The sequence below is a fragment of the Theobroma umbraticum genome, unplaced genomic scaffold (assembly GCF_002168275.2).
Source record: "Theobroma umbraticum cultivar Fairchild unplaced genomic scaffold, ASM216827v3 scaffold_204.0, whole genome shotgun sequence".
Classification (NCBI taxonomy): Eukaryota; Viridiplantae; Streptophyta; class Magnoliopsida; order Malvales; family Malvaceae; genus Theobroma; species Theobroma umbraticum.
In genome coordinates this window covers 853,460-876,283 of record NW_018397267.1, presented here as the reverse complement: position 1 = coordinate 876,283, position 22,824 = coordinate 853,460, and the positions used below count along the sequence as shown (strand labels likewise).

General features: G+C 37.7%; 4 protein-coding genes and 1 pseudogene across 9 annotated transcripts; all 5 read left to right on the top strand.

The window, feature by feature from the left end:
• The first annotated feature begins 762 nt into the window (after positions 1-762).
• Positions 763-8,127, top strand: DUO3 (Homeodomain-like superfamily protein). 5 transcript variants are annotated; one of them, XM_021439499.2, is made up of 10 exons: positions 763-941; positions 1,377-3,119; positions 3,218-3,578; positions 3,734-3,818; positions 3,916-3,972; positions 4,224-4,283; positions 4,369-4,587; positions 5,063-5,171; positions 5,250-6,604; positions 7,223-8,127. In XM_021439499.2, the coding sequence occupies exons 2-10, from the start codon at positions 1,541-1,543 to the stop codon at positions 7,709-7,711; spliced, it is 4,314 nt and encodes a 1,437-aa protein (XP_021295174.1). In that variant the 5' UTR covers positions 763-941; positions 1,377-1,540; the 3' UTR covers positions 7,712-8,127. The 5 variants fall into 5 exon arrangements, with proteins under 5 accessions (XP_021295174.1, XP_021295172.1, XP_021295173.1 ...); XM_021439497.2 differs by having other exon boundaries at positions 1,406-3,119; positions 5,063-6,604; XM_021439498.2 differs by having other exon boundaries at positions 1,382-3,119; positions 5,063-6,604.
• Positions 8,128-8,353: 226 nt separating this feature from the next.
• LOC110424807 (tRNA(His) guanylyltransferase 1-like) lies at positions 8,354-13,097 on the top strand. Of its 2 annotated transcripts, none has more exons than XR_002445941.2 (13): positions 8,354-8,880; positions 8,963-9,094; positions 9,177-9,221; positions 9,351-9,520; positions 9,638-9,726; positions 10,102-10,209; positions 10,669-10,925; positions 11,425-11,556; positions 11,643-11,687; positions 11,878-12,047; positions 12,207-12,340; positions 12,571-12,678; positions 12,771-12,799. XR_002445941.2 is itself a non-coding variant. In XM_021439500.2 (13 exons), the coding sequence occupies exons 1-13, from the start codon at positions 8,777-8,779 to the stop codon at positions 12,894-12,896; spliced, it is 1,572 nt and encodes a 523-aa protein (XP_021295175.1). In that variant the 5' UTR covers positions 8,355-8,776; the 3' UTR covers positions 12,897-13,097. The 2 variants fall into 2 exon arrangements, 1 of the variants encoding a protein (XP_021295175.1); XM_021439500.2 differs by having other exon boundaries at positions 8,355-8,880; positions 12,207-12,292; positions 12,771-13,097.
• Positions 13,098-15,943: 2,846 nt separating this feature from the next.
• LOC149526665 (homeobox protein knotted-1-like LET6) lies at positions 15,944-16,677 on the top strand (annotated as a pseudogene).
• Positions 16,678-17,065: 388 nt separating this feature from the next.
• LOC110424319 (Pentatricopeptide repeat (PPR) superfamily protein) lies at positions 17,066-20,485 on the top strand. The gene is made up of 2 exons (XM_021438873.2): positions 17,066-17,343; positions 17,460-20,485. The coding sequence occupies exon 2, from the start codon at positions 17,499-17,501 to the stop codon at positions 19,467-19,469; it is 1,971 nt and encodes a 656-aa protein (XP_021294548.1). The 5' UTR covers positions 17,066-17,343; positions 17,460-17,498; the 3' UTR covers positions 19,470-20,485.
• A 131-nt stretch (positions 20,486-20,616) lies between these two features.
• Positions 20,617-22,219, top strand: ATPC1 (ATPase, F1 complex, gamma subunit protein). Its single transcript, XM_021438874.2, has one exon. It carries the CDS (start codon positions 20,861-20,863, stop codon positions 21,986-21,988), a length of 1,128 nt encoding a protein of 375 aa, XP_021294549.1. The 5' UTR covers positions 20,617-20,860; the 3' UTR covers positions 21,989-22,219.
• Positions 22,220-22,824: the final 605 nt, after the last annotated feature.

Sequence of the window (22,824 nt, the reverse complement as noted above, 5' to 3'; positions counted from 1 at the left end):
TTGACTAATTGTTTTTAATCAAAATACCTTTTGACATTTTATGCCACATGATGGTAGCGTGGATTATGAAAATATCACATGACCATGTTATCATGATACATCATCATTATTAACTATGATATGTCAATATTCCGTGATATAAAATAACAAGTGATATTTTAATTAATAACGATTAATCAACTATTAATCATAAGAGTTTATTTAGTTTAAAATAAAAATAAAAGTTTGATTGAATTTAATAAAAGAATAAAAACTTATTTAAATATTCTCAAATAATTTAAAAGCTTTTTTATGTATTATGTCTATTTTTAATGTATATGAATTTTGAAATTGAGTCGAAAAGAAATAAGTGAAAGTAAAGGGACTTATATATATATATATCAATGGATTTAGGGCTTAATTGTTTTAAAAATTTTTAAGTCTAAGTGTGATTATAATCTATATATGTTTAGGTTTTTGCTTTTTAATTGTTTTAAAAAACAAAATCTAAAAGTTCAAATTTGTTGATACTGATTAATTTAAAATAAATTTAAGATTTTATGAAAAATAAATAAAATGAATTATGAATTTAGTTTAATACTCAGAATCTCAATTTTTAGATTCGTCATTCAAATATATTACAATAATTTATTATTTTTTAAAAGATTAACTAAAAAGGTTTAATTTATTTATTATTATATATTTTATTTCTCATTTTCCTTCTTCTTAATATATAAGTTGAATTTAAAATAAAAGCTTAAGCAAAGGCAAGGGAGCGGGATTACCAAATTGGAGGCGCCAAAACGGCAAACGGCGTCCCGTTATGTTTTCTGAACAAATCATCATCGAAGCGACGCCGTTTAATATGATCCTCTACTCGCATGACAGAACAGTTGCCCAGGTTTCTGTATTCCGCGGCCCAATTTCCGAAATTCCTTCACGCAGCCGATTCGATTCGCTGGGTACGAGCTTGATTCTCCTGTTTCCTTTTCGTTCTTTTGAATTTGTTTGTTCTTGGTTTCGTGTTATCAAATGTTTAATGCTTTCAGCGAAATGTTTCGCGGTTTTTAATCTTTTAATCTCATTTTTTTAATTAAAATTTCCCGGGAGTTAGGGTTCTTGGTCATTTATTTACAATGCAGTTAAATCAGGGTTTACAGTTGATAAGTATTTGTTCCTAAACAATAAATTAATAGGGCGAGTGCTTTCTTTTTGTTGATTTCTCCGCATGCGATCATCTAATTTGGTCAATGAATATTTGGGGATCAGTTTATGTTAGTTTTTCTCTTCTTTAACCCGCTGATTCGAAATATGATCTTAGTTTAATTGTTATATAAAGGATGATATTGTTTTAAGATTGATTATTGATGATGATTAAAGCACATGTCTTTTACTAGTCGAGGTTTGGGTTGATTATGAATTGCAGTTCTCTTCTGTGCTTCAATGTACTGAAAGGCGTGTTGACTTTGAATCTCATGGATGCTTTTGGTAATTGCTGCTTATAAAAGGATTTTTTGAGGTTTTTAAGGATTGGTTGGTGCCATTAAATTCTTTATTTGAAATGTCCTTGTGTGAGAATGTACAATCAACTGAAGTTGGGAGCCGAGGTCACCAAAATGCTCCTCCTGTTGCGAGTGACGGTTACTCAAAACCTGATGATGATGTGGAGTGGGAGGCTGAGGAAGAAGTGGAGGATGAGGAAGATGAGGAGGAAGATGTAGATTTCAATCCATTTTTGAAGGAAACACCTTCTCCGGAAGCTTCTTCCAGTTTGAGCTCTGAAATTGAGGGTTTAGATGGTGATATTGTTGATAGTAGAGCAGATACTCATGTTACTAAAGATGTCAATTCATCAAAGATTAATACTAAGGTGCGAAACTCTGATGTTGGAGATTCTGAGCATGCTGAGGAGGAAACTGTGATGCAAAGTACTGCCTCCCCTGAATTGCAAAATACTATTCTCTTGAAACATAATAAGAGGAAAACTGGATCTAGTTCTCAATCAGAAAGAGAAAAGGAAAGTCAGTCAAGCACTGTAAAGGATAGTATGGTAGGAGACTCGAGGAATGCTACACATTCCCAGAAGCCTGTAATCCCCTTGGATGACGCTGAAGATGATGCTATCTGTAGGCGTACCCGGGCTCATTATTCACTTGTCAGTTTCACACTTGATGAACTTGAGGCTTTTCTTCAGGAAACAGATGATGAGGATGATGTTCAAAATGTTGACGATGAGGAAGAGTATAGGAAATTTCTTGCAGCTGTTTTGCAAGGTGGGGATGGTGATCACCAGTCTACTCAGGGAAATGAAAATGTCGACGATGAAGATGAGGACAATGATGCAGATTTCGAAATAGAACTTGAAGAGGCACTTGAGAGCGATTATGATGAAGCTGCATTGGAAAAGACACAGGCAGAGGAATATCAAAGAGCTGGACGGCGACCAGAGACGAGGCAGAATAGACGGCAAAAAGCTTCTGCCCAATATGAAAGAAAGCTTTTAGAGCAGACTAAGAGGCCATTGCGTCCCCTCTTACCAATTTTGCCTAATGGGCCAATCGCACCCATTCCTACTCTTAATGGGAAAACTTGCATGCCTGAGACTTACCGGAGTTGTCTGCCCTCTGCTGCAGTAGATGGTTGCATCAACGGATTCACTCCGTATCAAATAGGCCAGTTGCATTGCTTGATACATGAGCATGTTCAGCTTCTTATTCAAATTTTTTCTCTTTGTGTGCTTGATCCTTCTCGGCAGCACATTGCATCTCAAATTCAGGGATTGATTTTTGAGATGCTTCACAAACGAGATGAAGGAGTAGCTTGTAAAAGTAAGCCATATCCTGATACTTGCTTCAAGCCCCCATATGTCTCTTCATCAGTGCCAAATGAAGTCCCCCTTTTGTGCCCTACACAGAGCACTCCAAAAACATCTACATGTAATGCTAACGGAGTCAGCTTTTCTCCAAATACTCAGATGCCTGATGTTCAAAATATTTTCAGGCCTAGCGGAAGGTATGAACATGTTTCTAATGGGCAGTTGAGCTTTTCATGGGTGCCTTCTTTAAACAGCCCAGGATTATCCATTCTTGATGTTGCTCCGCTTAACTTAGTTGGAAGATACATGGATGACGTTTATTCTGGTATGCACTGTTTATAAACTCAGTATATATTTTTTTGTTTATTTTTTGGCTTGCTGTGCTTGTCCATGCGATTTGACAATTTACAATTATTATGACAGCTGTCCAGGAGCATCGACAAAGTCACTTGGAGAATAGTTGTGCTACTCAATATGAAAAGGAGCCTCTGTTTCCTCTTCCTTGTTTTCCATCTGCAGTGGAAGCTAATAATGAAGCACTAAGAGGCAGTGCTCTACCAGCTGGCTCTACGGTACCGTCATCAGTCTGTCAACCACCACCTAAGAAGACATTGGCTGCTACCCTTGTTGAGAAAACCAAAAAGCAGTCAGTTGCGGTTGTCCCTAAGGAAATTGCCAAGTTAGCACAGAGATTTTTTCCTTTGTTCAATCCAGCGTTATTTCCACATAAGCCTCCTCCTGTAGCAGTTGCAAATCGGGTTCTTTTTACCGATGCAGAGGATGAGTGAGTTGCATGCTTCCCTGTTCTCTTGTCGGTTGATTGTCTTGATTTTTCATTGGGTTTCTATGCTCATGTGAAGGTCATTTATTTAAACAAAGAGAAATAGAAAAAATGGCTCGTAGAGGTTCATCAGTTTTGTATTTGATATTTTGATGCAGATTACTCGCTTTGGGCATAATGGAATATAATTCAGATTGGAAAGCGATTCAGCAACGCTATCTTCCTTGCAAATCTAAGCATCAGGTATCTTTTATCCTCATCTTTAGTTGCAACACTTTTTAGTCCGTTTGGCGATTAAGCATTAAGTTCTTAAGTCAGTTGACAAATTTACTTGTTTCAGATTTTCGTTAGGCAAAAAAATCGCTGTTCATCAAAAGCACCAGAAAATCCCATAAAGGTATGTAAGCAATCTTGGGCAAATCTAAGATGGATATATCTTCTTGTTGATATTTGTTGCAGTTGTGTTCTAATTTTTGATTCAATAACTGCTTTTTCTTCTACCTCTTTCCTTATCTTCTGATTAAAGGCCATGATTCTCAAAAGATTTTATTTGCATATTTGGTTATAAATTGGACCTAAATTAACCTGGGTCACCTGTTTACTTTTTATTTGTAAGAATTTGTAAGAAATATTTGGTACTTTGTGCAGGCAGTCCGGAGAATGAAAACCTCGCCTTTGACTGTGGAAGAGCTGCAAGGTATTCAGGAGGTAATTGTCATGATCATGTACTACTTATGTTTCATTGTCCTTTAATATAATCTTATAATTGCAAGTATTACTTTTACATCCACAGGGGCTCAAGGTTTATAAACTTGACTGGATGTCTGTCTGGAAATTTATTGTCCCACACAGAGATCCATCTTTGCTACCCCGGCAATGGCGCATAGCCCTTGGAACTCAGAAGTCATATAAACAAGATGCAACCAAGAAAGAGAAGCGACGGCTATATGAATCAGAAAGACGAAAACGTAAAGCTGCGTTGACTAATTGGCAACATGTGTCTGACAAAGAGGTTTGTATACTTTTTTGGAGTTGGAAACATGAATTGCCATTTACATTTTCACACTTTCATTTGTTTTTAGATTACTATCTATGATCTTTAAGACAAGGTGGATATGTCAAAAATTATGTAGAGAATCTGAATGTTTTGTAAACAGTTGCACCAGTGCATTGATGTGTATAAAGAGTTGGGCTTTGAAATAGCTGATCTCTTTGATGCTTGGCTAAAGCTTGATCTTGGCTCATTTCATTGATTGTCAACATTGCAGGTTGGAATAACACTTTCAGACTACAAAGTAAAGATTCTAAAATGTTAACAAAATTAATAAAATATCAACCTACATTATGCAATCTATGTTTGTGCAATATTCCTTTTTATAGTTTATTCATTAACCTTATAAACCGTAAAATTTGACTCAGATTGGATCCGCTATGCTTGGTAGAGTGTTTATTTTCAAAGATAATTATTTTAATTTCCTCAACTGCAGGACTGTCAAGCTGAATATACTGGTGGAGAGAATTGCAGTGGAGATGATGACATAGAAAATGTAGATGAATCTTATGTTCATGAGGGGTTTTTAGCTGATTGGAGGCCAGGTACTTCCAAGCTTATTTCATCTGAACATCCTTGCTTGAACATTAGAAATAAGAACCTTCCTGGTGATATGTCAACAGAAGAGGGGACTCATGTTACAGAGCAATCAAATAGACATGTGTCTGCAGTCATTCGACCCTTGACTGGCCATATGCGGGGATCTCCACATGCATTGAACCAATCCCAGCATCCTTACACTACCTCTCATCATGCACCTAATGCATTGCAACCAACCCATCTTGTTCCTAATATGATATGGAATGCCTCCAAATCTCAAATATGTTTACGGCCATATCGATCGCGTAAATCCAACAACCTACGGTTAGTGAAATTGGCACCAGACTTGCCCCCAGTGAATCTTCCACCATCTGTTCGTGTAATCTCAGAGTCTGCTCTGAAAATCAATCAATGTGGAGCATACACCAAGGTTTCTGCAACTGGAGATGGTGTTGTTGATGCTGGAATAGGAAATACAGTTTCTCCATTTTCTCATTCTGCTAAGGCATTGGCCAATAAAAGACATAAAAGCAATCCAACAAGAGCAAACATCACAAGTTCTCGCTCTGAAGAATCTGGAGTTGTCAAGAACAAAAGTGTTGCAGAAGAAAGAAGTACTCATACAGATCTTCAGATGCATCCATTGCTGTTCCAGGCCTCTGAAGATGGACAAGTGCCATATTATCCATTGACCTGTGGAACTGGTGCATCCAGTTCTTTCAGTTTCTTTTCTGGGAATCAGCCCCAACTAAACCTAAGTCTCTTTTACAATCCTCAGCAAACTAGCCATTCTGTTGAGAGTTTGACCAAATCTTTGAAGATGAAGGACTCTGTTTCAATATCTTGTGGCATTGACTTCCACCCACTCCTGCAAAGAACTGATGATACAAATAGTGAACTAGTGACTGAATGCTCAACTGCATCTCTATCTGTTAATATAGATGGCAAATCTGTTGCACCCTGTAATCCTTCCAATGCTGTTCAGATGAAGTCAGTGGCCCAGCGCAGCCCATTTGCCACCAGATCTAGACCCTCTAGCCCTAATGAGAAAGCTAATGAACTAGACTTGGAGATCCATCTTAGTTCTTTATCTACAAAAGAGAATGCAGCATTAAGTGGGGATGCTGCTACACATCATGCAAACTCAGCAGTTAGTTTACTAAATTCTCAAAATGCAGCAGAAACACGAGACACTTCCCATTCATCAGGCAACAAGTTTGTTTCAGGTGTCCGTGCATCAACTATACCAAGCAAAACCACTGGCAGATACATGGACGATACAAGTGATCAGTCTCATCCGGAGATTGTGATGGAACAAGAAGAGTTGAGTGACTCAGATGAAGAGTTTGAAGAACATGTGGAGTTTGAGTGTGAGGAAATGGCTGATTCTGAAGGAGAAGGTTCAGGCTGTGAGCAAGTTTCTGAGATGCAAGATAAGGTGTCTCTCCTCTTTCTGTTTGTTATTATTCAGTTGCTTCTGAAATATGAAAGGAATAGCGTTAGGTATGCTAAGTCTAATTAACCTGTACTTCTGTCTTTATTGGCCATGCTTTGATTATAATGGAGCTAAACCTGACAATCTGTCTTCTGAGATTCTTGTTATGACTTCCCTTTATAACACTACTTCATTTATAACATTCTTTGCACATATTCTGACCTCATCTGTGGCACACTGTTGTTGAACATGATCAGTCACTTATGCACAGGGCTGCTACCCTGGACCTTTTTGGTCGTTATGCTTTTTATTCATGCTGTCATTATCTGTTGCACTTGATTTTGAAATGTTCTTATCTTTCTTTGTTTTTACTTTTTGGAAGCCATGGATATAGAACATGCTTCGGCATCATTTGTTTCTTCTCTGTGCCCTCTTTGTACCTTTTTGGTTATCAAATGAGAACCGTTTGGTGCTGCTCAGCTTTGATACTGCATAGCTTCCGATCCTTTTCTGAAATTGGACATTGCCCACTTTTTTCTCTGCCTGAGAAGTAAGAAACTAGTACTGTTTTGAGTTTGCCTGTATGTTCTTCCTTAATTCCTACTTCATTGCTTTTTGTAGGAGGCCGAAGGGTCTACAACAAGAAAAACTGTGACAGAGGAAGATTGTAATAATCAACAATGGGAATTAAGCACCCGTTGTAACTCACAGGGCAATATTTGTGTTCCTGAAAAGGGAAGCCCACCTTTCTTGAAACTGGGTTTGACATGTCCGAGGAAGGATGCAAGTAGTTCATGGTTGAGCTTGGATTCATCTGCATCAGGCCGTACTTCATGCTCAAAAGCTAAGAATGAAGCGAGTGCAATAAGCAAAGGCCCTCCTACTAAAACTTTGGCTTCATATCGTCTCAACAGACCCTTAAAGCACACAACACCAAGCACAAGAAAAGTCATGGTGCAGGAACATGCTATAGACATGGCTGAACAACTCAGCTTGGGTTCTCTTTCTGTTCCAACATTGAGGAAACCAAGAAAACGTCGGGCTAATACAATTGCAAATACTGGTTCCAGTTTAGGAAACCCCAAAAATGATGCTAAAGACAGTGGTTAATCAACTGCGCTTTCATTGTTGGCGAATGGTGATTAATCTAACCAGGTTGCTTATATTCCCTGGACACTGCCAACCCAATCAGAAAACGAGAGAAAGTTCAGTCAGAGCTCAAATAAAAAAAAAAACTGAAAGGTAATCAATCCCCCTTCATGAGTAAGTTTTGGAGATTTTGTTTTCATGTGCCTGCTGGCATGGCTGGGAGGAGGGTCCTCTTCCAGGTTTTGCACCTCCACTTTCTATGCTCGTTTTTGTAAATGATAATGTTAATTATGCAACGGCACGAGTAAACCTAGTGCCATGTTTGTCAATGCTCTTGTACAGAAATTTTGCTTTGTGTCTACCAGTTTATAGACGATATCAATTGATTCCAAGGGAATTGTAAGAAGTTAGAGCAAGTTCATCTCAAAAACTTAATCCTTATCATGTTGATTCTTTTTTTCTTTAATGTAAAAACACAATTGTCTGCTGAAAATAGGGATTTTTTTTAAATTTTTAATTATGTTAAGAAAAAAAAAGTATACCCTCTTCAAAATTTCCAACAACGAAAGGGCAAATTGGACCCAAGATAATTATCGGCATGAAAGGTAACAGGAGATGGAAAGATGGTGCCTTTATTGTTCAAGAAAGCAGCGCTTCGTCCATTTGGTAGGATTAGATCCTCAAACTAATGTTCTGTTGGAGTAGGGAAAACAGAAAGAGATCATGGGTTTTAATTATCGAAGGGCTTGTTGGGGTTTGCAAAGAAGCTTGCGTTAATGGCCGATTGGTTCTTCACAGGTCATAACTTTGGAAGAGACGACAGGTAAATCAAACCAAAAAAAAAAAAACCATTAAGAAATGGTAAGTTGTAATCATGGAGTTGCCGGTTTTTCAAGTTTAAAAAAAGTTAGATAACGAATTTCTCATGTGCTGAAAGTCAATTCACCTTTCGTATTTAAGCGTTGGTTTTGAAAAGAGTGCGCCTTTTAACACACTGGGAAGCTTCTTTTCCGTTCTCTGGCCTCTGAACACTGCACACCGAGTGCTCGATCATTCTTCCGTGAGAGAGGACAGAAACCTTAGAAAATGGCTAATAGCAAATACGAATACGTTAAGTCCTTCGAGGTTGAAGACGAAGTAATGCCACCCAATCTCATCGTAGTTCGAATAGACGGACGCGATTTTCGTAGGTAAGTGAAAGTTAATGAAAAGAAAACTGTGGTTTTTTACACATTTAAGTTCTGATGTACTCGGTTTTTTTCTTTTGGGTAGATTTTCTCAAGTTCATGAGTTTGAGAAACCAAATGATAAGAAAGCCTTAGATTTGATGAACCAATGTGCTATGGCTGTTGTAGAGGAGTATCCTGATGTTGTCTTTTCGTATGGATATAGCGATGAGTACAGGTAATTGAATTGTTGGTTTGTTTTTCAACTGTTATCTATGAAACTTCATTTGATTCTCTTCTTTGATGTGTTTTTTGTACAGTTTTGTTTTGAAGAAGACATCGAAATTTTACCAGAGGCGAAGCAGGTTTTTCTTTTATTCTGAATTGCTGAGTGTTTTCTCCTATGCAAGTTTCGGTGATTTTGCATTTGTTTTTGACATGGCTACTGAATTACTGAGTCTTTGTAACTTGGCTATGACTCAATGAATATGCAGCAAAGTCTCATCCGTCGTCGTATCATTCTTTTCTGCTGTATATGTCACAAAGTGGAAAGAATTCTTTCCCTGTAAGGAGTTGAGATATCCACCTTCGTTTCGTTCTCGAATTGTATGTTGTGCATCCATAGAGGTTCTTCAAGCATATCTTGCATGGAGACAAAAAGATTGTGAGTGACTATTTTAATGCTTCTAAACACACAAAATCTTCTGAGAAACAAATGACAAATTTTGCAATATACATCAGTTGGAATCTGTTAAATTTTTTTCCTTCGGGGGTTTGGCAGGCCATGTTCAAAATCAGTATAATACTTGTTTTTGGGAGCTTGTCACAAAAGGTGGAAAGACTGAAATGGAAGCACAAGAAATTTTGAAGGTGCTAAACTGCTAACAAGTATATATGCATTTGCTTAGCTGCATGTATGTGTGTGTCCTATTGTATGTGTGCCTACTGGTTTACATGTGTAAATTGTGCATGTTTCTCTGCTAGGAATTTACTAGTTTATGGACACTCCTGTTCTTGATCTTAATCTTGTTCGTTTTATTTCTTTAAAAAAAATTCATTTCACGGATGCACTGTTTCATTCAGCTTGGCTGTTGAGACATCTTTCTGATTTGTCTGCCATGGCACCTCTTATTTGTATAGTCCTTTTTGTAATGCAGAGATTCTTTTGGTTTTCATGTTCTGTATGGTTGGGCCTTCTTATGCAAAAACTCTAATCTTGTTATGTTTTATCTGTTGATTCTGCAGGATCATAAAGAACAAGACAGAAATGAACTTCTCTTTCAACAGTTTGGTATTAACTACAATGAGTGTCTTGCATTGTTTCGTCAGGGAACTTGTATTTTCAAGACGCAGGTTTCATTCCTCTTTTGAATAGATTATAGTGGTTTAAGTATTCTAAAAGTTCAACGTTTAGTTCCTAGGATATTTGGCCTTGATCAGCATGTGCTTGCCAATGCATGTTGCAGCCATATCTGGGTCAATGATCACATATCTCGAAACAGACAACATGGATGTGTACATAACCACAGTACTCCAAATAACTTTCAATACCATTTTGAGATCTAGATCAATAGAATGTAGCTATTAGCTTGCGACTGGCTTAAGACATGACGCTTATTAAAACAAAATCTTACAATATTGTGAATTCTTTTCTCTCAAATTGTGTATCAAGTTTTCCAGTTGGACAGATATCACCTGAGGAGAGAGTATGTAAACTGAGTTGGTCTTTCATCCTTTTCTTCCCTCTCCTTTGTGTTCTTTGACATATGACATCTATTTGTCAACCGATATCATCTTCCTTACTTTGTGAAGGTGGAAGATGTCGTGAAGTACAAGAAGGATGGAACTCCTGTGAAGAGGTTGCGGAGAAAGGCTAGTGATTTCCGCTCGGAGAATATAACTGGGAGAAGCTTTTGGAACGAACATGCAAGTCTTCTTAAAGAGCTGGGAGGTTTCTCTGAGGACTGTGTCAAAATAAACCCTGATTACATCAGATCTTTTCTATTTGACAGCAAGCTGATGCCATCTACTTGGATTGTAATTAGAATAGATGGCTGCCATTTTCACAGGTAAAGCGTTTATTTTGTTTTAGTTTCCTAATTCTGCTTCTATTGAGTTAGATATTCTTCCCCTTGGCTTTCAATCATTGGTAAAGTTTGGGTTTCACTTGAAAATGCTAACTTCTTTCCAAAACTCAGAGATGCTTGTGGCATGCAGTCTGATTTTAGTTATTAGTTTGTTCGGGACATCCATATGAGAATGGCAGTTTATTATTCTAGGTTTTTGCAATCTAAAGTATGAGATCAAGTATCTATTTCTCCCTTTATCACATATTTAAGGAATTGGTATGACTCCTAAAACAGAGAATATGAGGTCGAGCATTCATTACATTTCAAAGAATGGGAACCATGAAGTGTGTGAGAGGTGTTCAGTAACTATCCTCATTCTGTGTTGGACAAATTACAGATCCAGAGACCATGTCAATCAAAAAAATGTGATACATAAAATTTTGTTTGACTATATTTATGGATGCATTGAAACTTAATCTTGTTCTATGCCTTTTGGTAGATTTTCTGATGTTCATGAATTCAATAAGCCTAATGATAAGCAAGCTCTGGATCTTATGAATTTATGTGCGGTGGCTGTGTTAGAAGAGTTTCAAGATATTATTTTCTCTTATGGAGTCAGTGATGAGTACAGGTAATACAAATGCTTATACTGCTTGTTACAAGTTTTTGGTTTTGTTGCACTTGTGTAAATTATTTTTGGTTTGTTTTGACTTTCAGCTTTGTTTTGAAGAAGAATTCTCAGCTCTATCAAAGGCGAGCCAGGTTTATAAATTGTCCCCTTTTGGCAGCCGGAAGGCTGTAATGGTCCAAGATTTATTCTGCCTCATTAAGGAATTCATGCAAAACATTGCTTTTAACTCTCATTACCCTGATGTTTAGATTGAGAAGCACTAAATTTTGTTTCCCTGAGTTGCCTTTCAATCTGAGATTTGGATAATTTTACTTGTGACAGTGAAATAGTTTCTGCCATTGTATCCTTTTTCTCTTCGATGCACGTAATGAAATGGAAAGATGTCTTCCCAATGAAAGAGTTGAAGTACCCTCCATCTTTTGATGGACGGGCAGTATGTTATCCATCAGCTGAAATTCTTCGAGATTATCTGGCATGGAGACAAGTTGATTGTAAGTGTCTTTGTCATGGCTGAAAGTTTATCATTTCCCTGGTAAAATGAAGGGAAGGAGGGCATAATGGTTGAAAGTTTCTCATGTGCCTTTTTTCGTCATGGCTGTTAGTGTAATGCCATTTGTCATAACTTATCATTTTCATGTTTTCGGATGTAGGTCACATCAATAATCAGTACAATACCTGTTTCTGGAGTCTTGTTAAGTCTGGAAAGTGCAAAAGTGAAGCTCAAAGTTGCCTGAAGGTGTCTTTCTGGTCACACTATGTTACTCTGTTTTGGAATTAATATCAGGTTCAAGTTTCAACTTGGCACCATTATGTTATAACTTAATCTTGCTCACTTGTATGGCGTCAGTGTTCAGTTTTTTGATTTGCCATACTGAAATTGCTCGCATGTCAAGGTCATTCATATATTTATGTGTGTATGATCTTACAGTTACTTAAAAGGTTGTTTCATCATTCATAAATCCTATGGCGAGCAATGTCATTTCCATGGTATCTCAGCCACCTCCTTCCTTGCAGGGTACTCAAGCACGTGAGAAGAATGAATTGCTGCTTAAAGAGTTTGGTATCGACTATAACACGCTGCCACTCATGTTTCGGCAGGGTTCTTCCGTTTTCCGGGTTAAGGTTGCTTTTCCTGCCATATTAAAATCCTTTGCACATAACTCCCAATGCTTTACCATTTGCTTTATAAACAATGTCCCTTGGTTTTTATGCAGACAGAGAAGACCTCAATGCTGGAGAATAGCACTTCTGTTGGAAAAGCTCAAACTAAAATAGTTACCGAGTACTGTAACATAATTGAGCAGAGTTTCTGGGAAGCAAATGCAAGCATCTTGGATTAGAAGCTCCAAGATGCCCCAACAATGGAGGGCCCTGCAATCCTAAAGAAAACCTTTTGGTGGTCTTGTGTAATTCCAACAAGTTTAACAAAATTTTTAACTTTATCCCATTTTTGTATTATAGTATTAGTATTGAACATTTGTATTATAATTTTTAAAAAATTTTAAATCTATATAATATCAAAATTAAAGTTTTTGTCTTAATTTTTGTGTATATTTATGTTAATGGCAAACATGATGAATTCGTTATAGAAATAATTAAATAATAAAACTATATATAGAAATGGGTAAAATACCCTTACTTCTCTTAAATTTTGATCGAAAGTATACAGAGGTCAGTTAGTTTTCCAATAAGACACTTCGTCTCAAAAGTATAAACACCATTTACAAAAATTATAAAAAGATTAAAATATTTTTTTTATTATTTTAAAAAATTATTATTATATTTCTAAAAGGAATTAAAAAAAATGAGAGCACCGATCTCAGCTCATCGGTGCTCTCCAAAAGATGGGAGATTGGTGCTCAATGGAGGGGAGATAGAGTGCTTATGTCCTGCTGGGGTGCATTTTCTTTTAAGGATTCTTATTATTCGCTGTATAGTTTTACAAGGTTTGCTTGGGGCTGGAGCTGGAGCTGGTTGGCATGTAGCTGGAGTGCTGCTAGGAACAACTTATGATGATGATGAGGTATGTGCAATTTCTATTTCTGGGCAGTAGATGTTGGTGTCTCTCTGCGTTTCTATTTTTATCCTTTATTATCTGCCTACTTTGCACGCTGACCTATGCTCTGCACTACTCAATGTTAATTCTAACATGTCAAGCCACCTTCCCTCTCAAAGTGTTTGCCTTAAGCTTATACTTGTTATGATTTTTGAGCTGCATTATAAGCTCAGACAAAGCGGTTGGTCTATTGTTGTATGAATGAGATTGCATTATTCTTTTTATGTTTCACAAAGTAACGGATTAATGTACAAATTGTTTTAGGAAGTTGAGTTATTAGAGCAAGGAAGTTTGAATCCAAAGGAGCTAGCTAGTGGAAAGTTGGGACAAAGTCCTACAATTTCTTCACAGATGCCATCTGCAGGAAAAGAACCAAGTGATTCTTCACAGATGCCGTTTGCAAAAAAATTAATTGCTAGTTTGGAGGCCACAGGGGTGAGAATTTATGGACTTGATGCACCACATCAGAATTCTTCTTGGGACAATATTGCTGGATATCATAAACAAAAACGGTGTGTAAAAAACTTAATGGCTTTGGCCTCTCTGATGAGCAAACCTGTCGGAAGATAGCAGCTCAGTATGCAAAGCACCTTACAGAATCTGAGTCAAATGAACCTGCTCAAGTCACAGAGGAGTAAGTCTGACTTTGTTAGCTTCATTTCTCGAGTTATGTTGCAAGAGCTTCTCTTTTTCCTTATGTATATTTTGTTTCATATCTGAAAGTTTTCTACTAGGAGAATTTAAACTTCCTTGTGTTGTCTTGTAATGCTCATTTAAGCTTTGCAAACATAATTTATCTTCTGCCATTCATATGCATCCCTTTCCTTTGCCTATTCCTGCCACAATAAATTCGGAATTTGGAATTTACATTAAAGACTTTTCTTGCTTCTCACTCTTTGCATATCCAGAATGTCTGGAAGGGACATCCGTTATGTCTGCCAACAAGCAGAGTGGTCATGGACATCAAAGGTATACTTCTCCATCCCTCAAGTCTCAATATGTTTCTATCTTTACCATTACCATTACATCCATTCATGGCTTTTACAGCTTATTCGAGGACAAGCAACTAACAATGAAGAACAACAGTCTCTTCCGCCTTTGGAAGACTACATAAAGACTGCCATGAATCCAAGAAAGGCTCTACTTAGAGTTGCAGAGTAGGGAAACCAAGATCCAAATCCAGATTAGTTATCTACTCAATCAATCTAGGCATCATTTGAGTTGTAGAATCGATGAAAACAGTGTCGTACTTGCCTTGGATGCTTAATCAACTGTTAAGTGGATTTTTTTTGTTCCCCTTGAATTCTTTTCTAAACAGAAAATTAGTTCTCTTTTAGTTTTACTTTAGCTGTACTCTGTTAATCAGAGTTGTCGATTTTTGCTACTTCAAAAAGTTATTTTACTTTCTTTTTTGTCCATGTAAGTCTTTAATCCGTAATGATTATGTGATCTCATGATCAATTGAGTGACAAAATCATGTTATAGGTTTCAAAAGAAAATATGAAAAAGAAAAGTCACTTTAATTGTTTTTTGAACAGAAAAAATCAATCTATTAATGACGATAGTTAATTTTTTATTATGAATTAAAAATTTACATGAATAAAATAAAAGAATATGAGTTTATAACTAAAGAGTTAATGCTTTGAGGAAAGGAAGCGATGGTCCAAATTATACCATAATTTGAATTGGCACTTTAGAATTCTTTATGAGTTGAATTACCTCTTTGTGGTGCTTCTTAGAACACTGGTCAAACTTCGCCTTACATGCTTGAATGCATGATATCTTTATGGCCTTATGATTGGTTATGTGACAGATTCAGTAATTTAAATCACAAGCAGAGGGTTCTTTTCTGGTGAGCAACATAACCTATATATGTGTGTGTGTGTGTGTGAGCTTAAGCTATAAGACTAATATTTCTCCAATGTCGTTGTCATTGTTGAGTCAGATGCTTTATGCTGCAGACATATGCAATTTCCACTTTTGTAATGAAGATGTTCAATGATAACGAGTTCTTCTCAGATACTGCCGTATATCATGCTTGACATGTCTGGATCATATGTTCACCCATTTGAGCACATGTCAAGAGTCCCCTCCAACGTTTTCTGCCATTTAGGTTTCTATAAATTAATCAGCATTTCTATAAACCGTGATTGTTGCGTTAATCTTTTAATGAATTCGTTTGTTGACAAGAGAACAGAATTTTATGGTGACACAGGAATCTGAATACTATAAATCTTGATTAGTTAAGTAATATGTCACCATCCTGTTCTGGTTTGAGTAATAACAAGGAGATATAGTTTCATTTGAGATGCTTACCAATTCATTCTGTAATCAGCTAGTGGAGAAGCTGCTGACAGGAATGGATCATCTAAGGAAGAAGTTGATGTGAACAACAATTTCATAGATCCCCTTGCAGAAGATCGACAACTTAAAGGTCAGCTTTTGCCAAAGTACAGTGGATATTTAGGCAGTCCGAAGCGGGAGTTTATGTAGAAGAGGAAGAAAGGGAAGCTGCCTAAGGAAGCCAGGCAACAGTTGCTGGATTGGTAGAGTAGACATTACAAATGGCCTTAACCATCAGTAAGTACACGTCTGCTCAACTTATCAGTGGATTGTTGTATCTATTTCTGCACTGCAAATGCTAAACCAAAGCTTCCTCCTTAATGAGAATGCCAACAAACCATGATTCAAGACTTGATCACATACACAAGGACTACTGCTAACTTGAAACTTTTGCTTTGGCACATGTCATTAACTTGTTATCAAGATTGCTCTGGATTCAATCTTATAATTGCCTCTTAATTTTTTTCATATAGAACTTTGCTTAACATATTAACACTCCTCGTTAACAAGAGTCGCAAAAGCTTGCCCTTGCCTAGTCTACTGGTTTGGATCAGAAGCAAATAAACATCTGGTTCATCAATCAAAGGAAAAGGCACTGGAAGCCATCTGAAGATATGCAGTCTGGGGTAATGGATGCCAGCCATCCACAGTACTACATGGACAATGTTTTGAGCAATCCCTTCCCGACGGATCGCTCTCCCCACATTTCTCTTAAAACATAACCATGGGTTCACCGTCGCCCCCAGACAAGCTTGAAAGCCAACTGCATTTGATATTCAAACTGTCATAACTCATAATTAATTTGATGGAGTATTTTTAGACTATCATATGCATACCTCCTGTATGCACCTTGGGGCTATTTATTCTCCCCATGTATAAGTTCCAGACTGTCGAAAGTATATAATAGTGTATCTCTTTTCATATAGTTTGGTTAAATACTTTTGGGATGAGAGATTATTTTTGGAAGGGTAAATTGCGTCTAGATCAGAAGCAAACTGTTACATTAAGCATATGATGAAATGATTAAAGGGAGTACTCCTTGATTTTTGTTATCTTATTTTCACCTGTTTAATCTGTTTCTAGGTGATGAACATGAGTGATACTATGTTACTTCTGAGGTATATGTTTATTTGGGTTATTCTTATTGGACAAGCGAAAGCCTAATCACGACCCTCGATTGGAAGGCCCACGAGGTCAATGCCGACACATATTTAACGGCCTAGTTGGAGCCCATTATAGAGAAATGGATACAGACGGGGAACCGTAAAGTGAAAAGCACTTCACCTGTTTTTCGGCGATGATTTCTCGACAACTTTTTCCACTGTGTCAGTCAGCCGTCATATCTCCAAGACACTGTTTTTGTTCTTAGGAGGAGGAAGCTTTAAAAGGTAGTACTTCTACTCGTCTCTTTCCTTGTTTTGTTTCATGCTGTCCTGTAATATTAGGAAGATATTTCTGATGCTGCACTGATCTGGGTTTTCTCTGTTTTAACTATTTGTTACAGAAATAAGGACTATTTGATGATTTGGGTATTGATATTTCTATGGTTTTGAGCTCTTTTTTGTCCAGAAGAACAAGTCTTCTCAGCCGGGGTTTGCATGTAGGTAAGCAATTCTCTTGCCCAAGTGGTGAAGACATTGTCTTCAGAGCAGTCTGTGTTAACTTAAGACATAGGAGATGGAAATTCTTGGAGCAAGTGTCCCCAAGTCTTACAGATGCATTGGTGAGTCGTGTCGTTCGCGAGTTTCAAAACTCGCCTCAGTTAGCCTTGGAGTTTCACAATTGGGTTGGAGAGAAGAAAGGCTTTCCACACTCATTGGCATCCTGTTGTGCTCTAATTCATGTCTTGGTCAAGTCGAGACGATTTGATGAAGCACTAACTCTATTGGAGAATTTAATACATGTAAATGGCATGACCCCATTGGAAGTTTTGGATGGTTTGGAGGATAGTTATGAATTGTGTGATTCCTTTCCAGCAGTCTTTGATACATTGGTTAGAGCTTGCACACAGTGTGGGGCTACTGAGGGTGCTTATGCAGTCATTATGAAGTTGAGAATGGAGGGTCGTTTTGTTACTATTCATGCTTGGAATAATTTCTTAAGTCATCTTTTGAAGTTAAATGAAATTGGTAGATTTTGGAATGTGTATAAGGAAATGGTTTCTTACAGGTATATTGAGAATGTGAATACTTTTAACTTAGTTATATATGCTCTTTGTAAGGAATGTAGAATACTAGAAGCAATTTCTACATTTTATCGGATGTTGAAGAGTGGGATTTGGCCTAATGTTGTTACTTTCAACATGATAATAAATGGAGCTTGTAGGATGGGTGACATAGAGCTTGCCTTGAAGCTTGTCAGGAAGATGGGAGTAATGTCAAGAAACTCTGTTTCACCGAATTCGGTAACTTACAATTCTATCGTTAATGGGTTTTGTAAAATAGGAAAAATTGCATTTGTGGAAGAAGTTTGTAATGACATGGTTAAGGCAGGTGTTGAGCCTGATGTAAGGACCTATGGAACCTTAATAGATGGTCATGCACAAAAAGGGTGCTTAGAAGAGGCACTAAGATTGTGTGATGAGATGGTGGAAAGGGGCTTGATGCCTAATACTGTTGTTTATAACTCAATCCTCCATTGGTTTTACATGGAAGGTGATTTAGAGGGAGCTTCTTTGGTATTAGCTGACATGATTGACAAGCATGTATGCCCAGACAATGTCACCTACTCTACTATCATCAAGGGGCTTTGCAGACATGGATATGTGGTGCAAGCTTTTAATTTTCATCAGCAGGTTCTAGAAATGAATCTGATTGAAGACACATTCTCACACAATATTCTTATCAGCTGCCTTTGTAAAAGTAATAATTTAGCAGGAGCCATGCAACTTGTAGGTAGCATGTTTATCCATGGTTTAATTCCCGACTTGGTCACATATGGTGCTTTAATTGATGGATACTGCAAGGAAGGGCAGATAGAAAGTGCTGTTCAGATTTATGACAAAATGGCAAAGGTGGAGGAAGGACCCAACATGGTGATCTATAACTCTATTCTCAATGGATTGTGCAAGGAGATGTCAGTGGATGTTGCAAGACAGATGGTAGATTCATTACAGAGTATGGGTTTACCTGATGCCATAACATATAACACTCTCTTACATGGTTATTGTGGCTGTGGTAATATTGATGGGGCGTTTGCTTTGTTCTTGGAGATGAGAAAGGTAGGGGGGTTAGTGAACAGAGTAACTTACAACACTTTGATAAACTTTCTTTGTAAGTTTGGATGCATTCAACAAGCAAAAGAACTAATGAAGAGAATGCTTCAACACGGCCTGGTTCCTGATGTTGTAACATATACAATGCTCATTACCTGTTCTGCTAAGAATTGTAATCCAGATGAAGTGATTGAATTGCACAACTACATGGTGCTTAAAGGAGTGATTCCTGACAGACAGACATACCAGGCTATTGTTAGCCCCTTTCTTGTGGAAGAAAATGAGGAGAATAGAGTTTAGTTTTTATATTTTCTGATTCTCATGCTAGCTCAGTTGGCTTAAATTTTTTTTTCATTCTTATACTTTACAGTCATCAGCTAATGAAGAATTGAGAACTTTTTCTTAATGAGAAATACATACTTGCAAGGTTTCGCATATGATGTGGCGTGCATCTGTCATGGTATGCTATTGTATGTATTGTCATGCGAAGTTTCCTACTCAAGAACAAAGTTCTAGAACAAGATATGTCAGGATGGTTTTGTTTGTTCATATGTCGGATATGGATGCTACTATTATGATTCTACATGCTTATGATTACGAATTGTATAGATCCTAAGAATTCAGGGGCCAGGACGGCTTAAATTCTTGAATTTTCCTGTTAATAGGATCCCCACTCGCCATGTTACAGTTCAAGTCCTGGCTTTTGTTTTCTGTCCTGTCTTCCCCTTCTCATACAACCCAAGAGCTATAATAGGTTCAAAGAAAATGTAGTCATTGAAACTTATGGCTCTGGGAACATTGATCTGCAATGAACGCAATACAGGCATTCCAGTTCTGATGCAGATGTTGTGTCCTATTAAATTGAAGTCGATATTCTGCACAAATCTGGACCAATAATGTATTGCTGGCCCTTGATTTTGTGGCCTTGAAATTTCTTTATCTTTTTTGTTTCCCCTGTCTTATTGTTTGAGGTTTCTGTACACTAGATGTTGCAATCTTTTCTATGGAAATAGAGATAGAGATCCAGACGATGAAAGCTTGATCTTTTGATCTTTTCTCCAAATTTTCTTAGAGGAAAACCTGTTGCTACTTGAAGCCTCTGCCATTTACATTGAATCCTTATTGTACAAATTCGGATAACAAGATGAGATTTTTCATGCTTTTGATTAAATAACTCAAACATAAACGATGGAAGCTGTAGTTCCTATATGGATGTTAAGCACAGCTAGCATGGCCGCTGTGGCCAGAATTGCCTGTCACTGACATGGTGACATCAAGAAGTAGATACTTCATGGGAATCACATCGAGCATCTGAATTCATGGAGCCGTATATACCATTCAGAGTAGGGGGACCCTATCAAGTTAATATCCAAAATAACCCCACTCAGAACTTGCCACATCAGATGGGGCTGTCCCACCAGAATGTAACGGAGGAAAAGGGAGTGAATCAAATTCATGTCCCGAGCAATCTCCAACGGTCAAAATCCTTATCCCAAAGCCTCATCCACTCCCTGCCTCTCCCTCCACTCATTCCTTCCGTAGGCAGAAACCACTCTCCAACACACGAGAAAAGATAAGACTTCACAAAAACAGTTTGGTCTTATACAAAACTAACCTTCCCACACAGGAAAAAGCTCTTCCTCTGTTTTAGAATAATCCTCTTCTTCGTAGAGCTCCAGTCCACTGTCACCATGTCTTGCTCTAATCTAACAATGTGGGTATCCTCAAAACCTTCCCTTTCTGACACCTCTTCACTCTCTTTCCGTTCTTTCATCAGCCCTTTTCAGCTTCCTTCTCAAAGTTCAGCTCCTAACCCTTCAAGATCCTCATCTGCAACCCAAATTCACTGTGGTCTCCGTGAACTTAGAGGTCGTATTGATTCAGTAAAGAACACACAGAAGATCACTGAAGCTATGAAGCTTGTTGCTGCCGCTAAAGTCAGGAGGGCACAAGAAGCTGTTGTCAATGGCAGACCTTTCTCTGAGTCTCTGGTAGAAGTTCTCTACAACATTAATGAACAACTCCAAATTGAGGACATAGATGTTCCTCTCACAAATGTTAGGCCTGTCAAAAAAGTTGCCTTGGTTGTTGTTACTGGTGATCGTGGTCTCTGTGGAGGTTTCAACAATTATATCATCAAGAAAGCTGAATCAAGAATTGCAGAATTGAAGGAGCTTGGACTTGATTATACTGTCATTAGTGTGGGGAAAAAGGGTAATGCATATTTTCTACGTAGGCCTTATATTCCGGTGGATAGGTTTCTAGAGGGCACTTCACTCCCTACAGCTAAAGAAGCTCAGGCAATTGCAGACGATGTTTTTTCACTCTTTGTTAGTGAAGAAGTTGATAAAGTCGAGCTTTTGTATACCAAGTTCGTATCGTTGGTTAAGTCTGATCCTGTGATTCATACTTTGCTCCCACTCTCACCAAGGGGAGAGATCTGTGATATAAATGGTGTCTGTGTTGATGCTGCTGAGGATGAGTTCTTCAGATTGACAACCAAGGAAGGGAAACTGACAGTTGAGAGAGATGCTGTGAGGACCGAGACAGCGGATTTCTCTCCCATTTTGCAGTTTGAGCAGGATCCAGTTCAGATTCTTGATGCTTTGTTGCCTCTCTATCTCAACAGCCAGATTTTGAGGGCCTTGCAGGAATCATTAGCCAGTGAGCTTGCTTCTAGGATGAGTGCCATGAGCAATGCTACAGATAATGCCATGGAATTGAAAAGGACGTTGTCTATTGTCTACAATAGGGAACGTCAAGCGAAAATCACAGGAGAGATATTGGAGATTGTTGCTGGTGCCAATGCTTTGGTCTGATGAACTTAACGCTTCCTTCTTTCCCCAACAATTGTGTTTCTTTGTAGGTGTACAAATTTATGAGTACTTCCTTATTCATTCCTATATGCTTGTGTAAGAACAAATCACGCAGATAAGATACTTTTTTGCATTGTAATTCTCAAATGCGTATAAAACTCTTTGCACGATGAGAACTGCAATGTGTTTTGGAATTGAAATAGAAGAGCATTCTACCCATCTTTCGATGTTAAATCTCCTTAATTTGCTTTCATTGAGATATTCTTAGTCCTGCCAGTGCTTGCTCATACTTCCCCCGGTGCTTGATTAAGTACAAATTGGTGTGTTAGCTAGTATCCGGTAAAATCATGGCTGCCAAAGAATGAATTTCACTTGCTTCTCTTGGCTATGATACATATACAGCAAGCAAACATATTGTTATATATGCTTGGCTTAGTCAAAATGCCTTCCTGAAACAAAACTGACAGAAGAATATTCAGGCTTCATTCTTCAGAACTTCAGGATGGGCCCCAGTCTTGTCTTAAACAAAACCTTAAAAGCAGTCTTTTCAAAGTAGATTCATTTGTTCTTTCTGATCTGTTACTTCGTTCGGTTAAAAGGATTTTATTGAAACCTGAAAGCAAGCAAACTATTCAATTTGCCTAAGAAAGAAGCATCAATATTAGACCCTTTATTTTCCTTCTGTGCTCTCCAAACGAGACCAAATTTTCAAATCATTCAAATGCTGCCATTCGAGAATGTTTTGCTGATAAAAAGGCAGTGACAGCAGTACTCCCCCGTGGCAGTGCATGCCTGAATGTTGAAAACTAGGCACTCTTTTCCTTTTCAAGAAACAATTG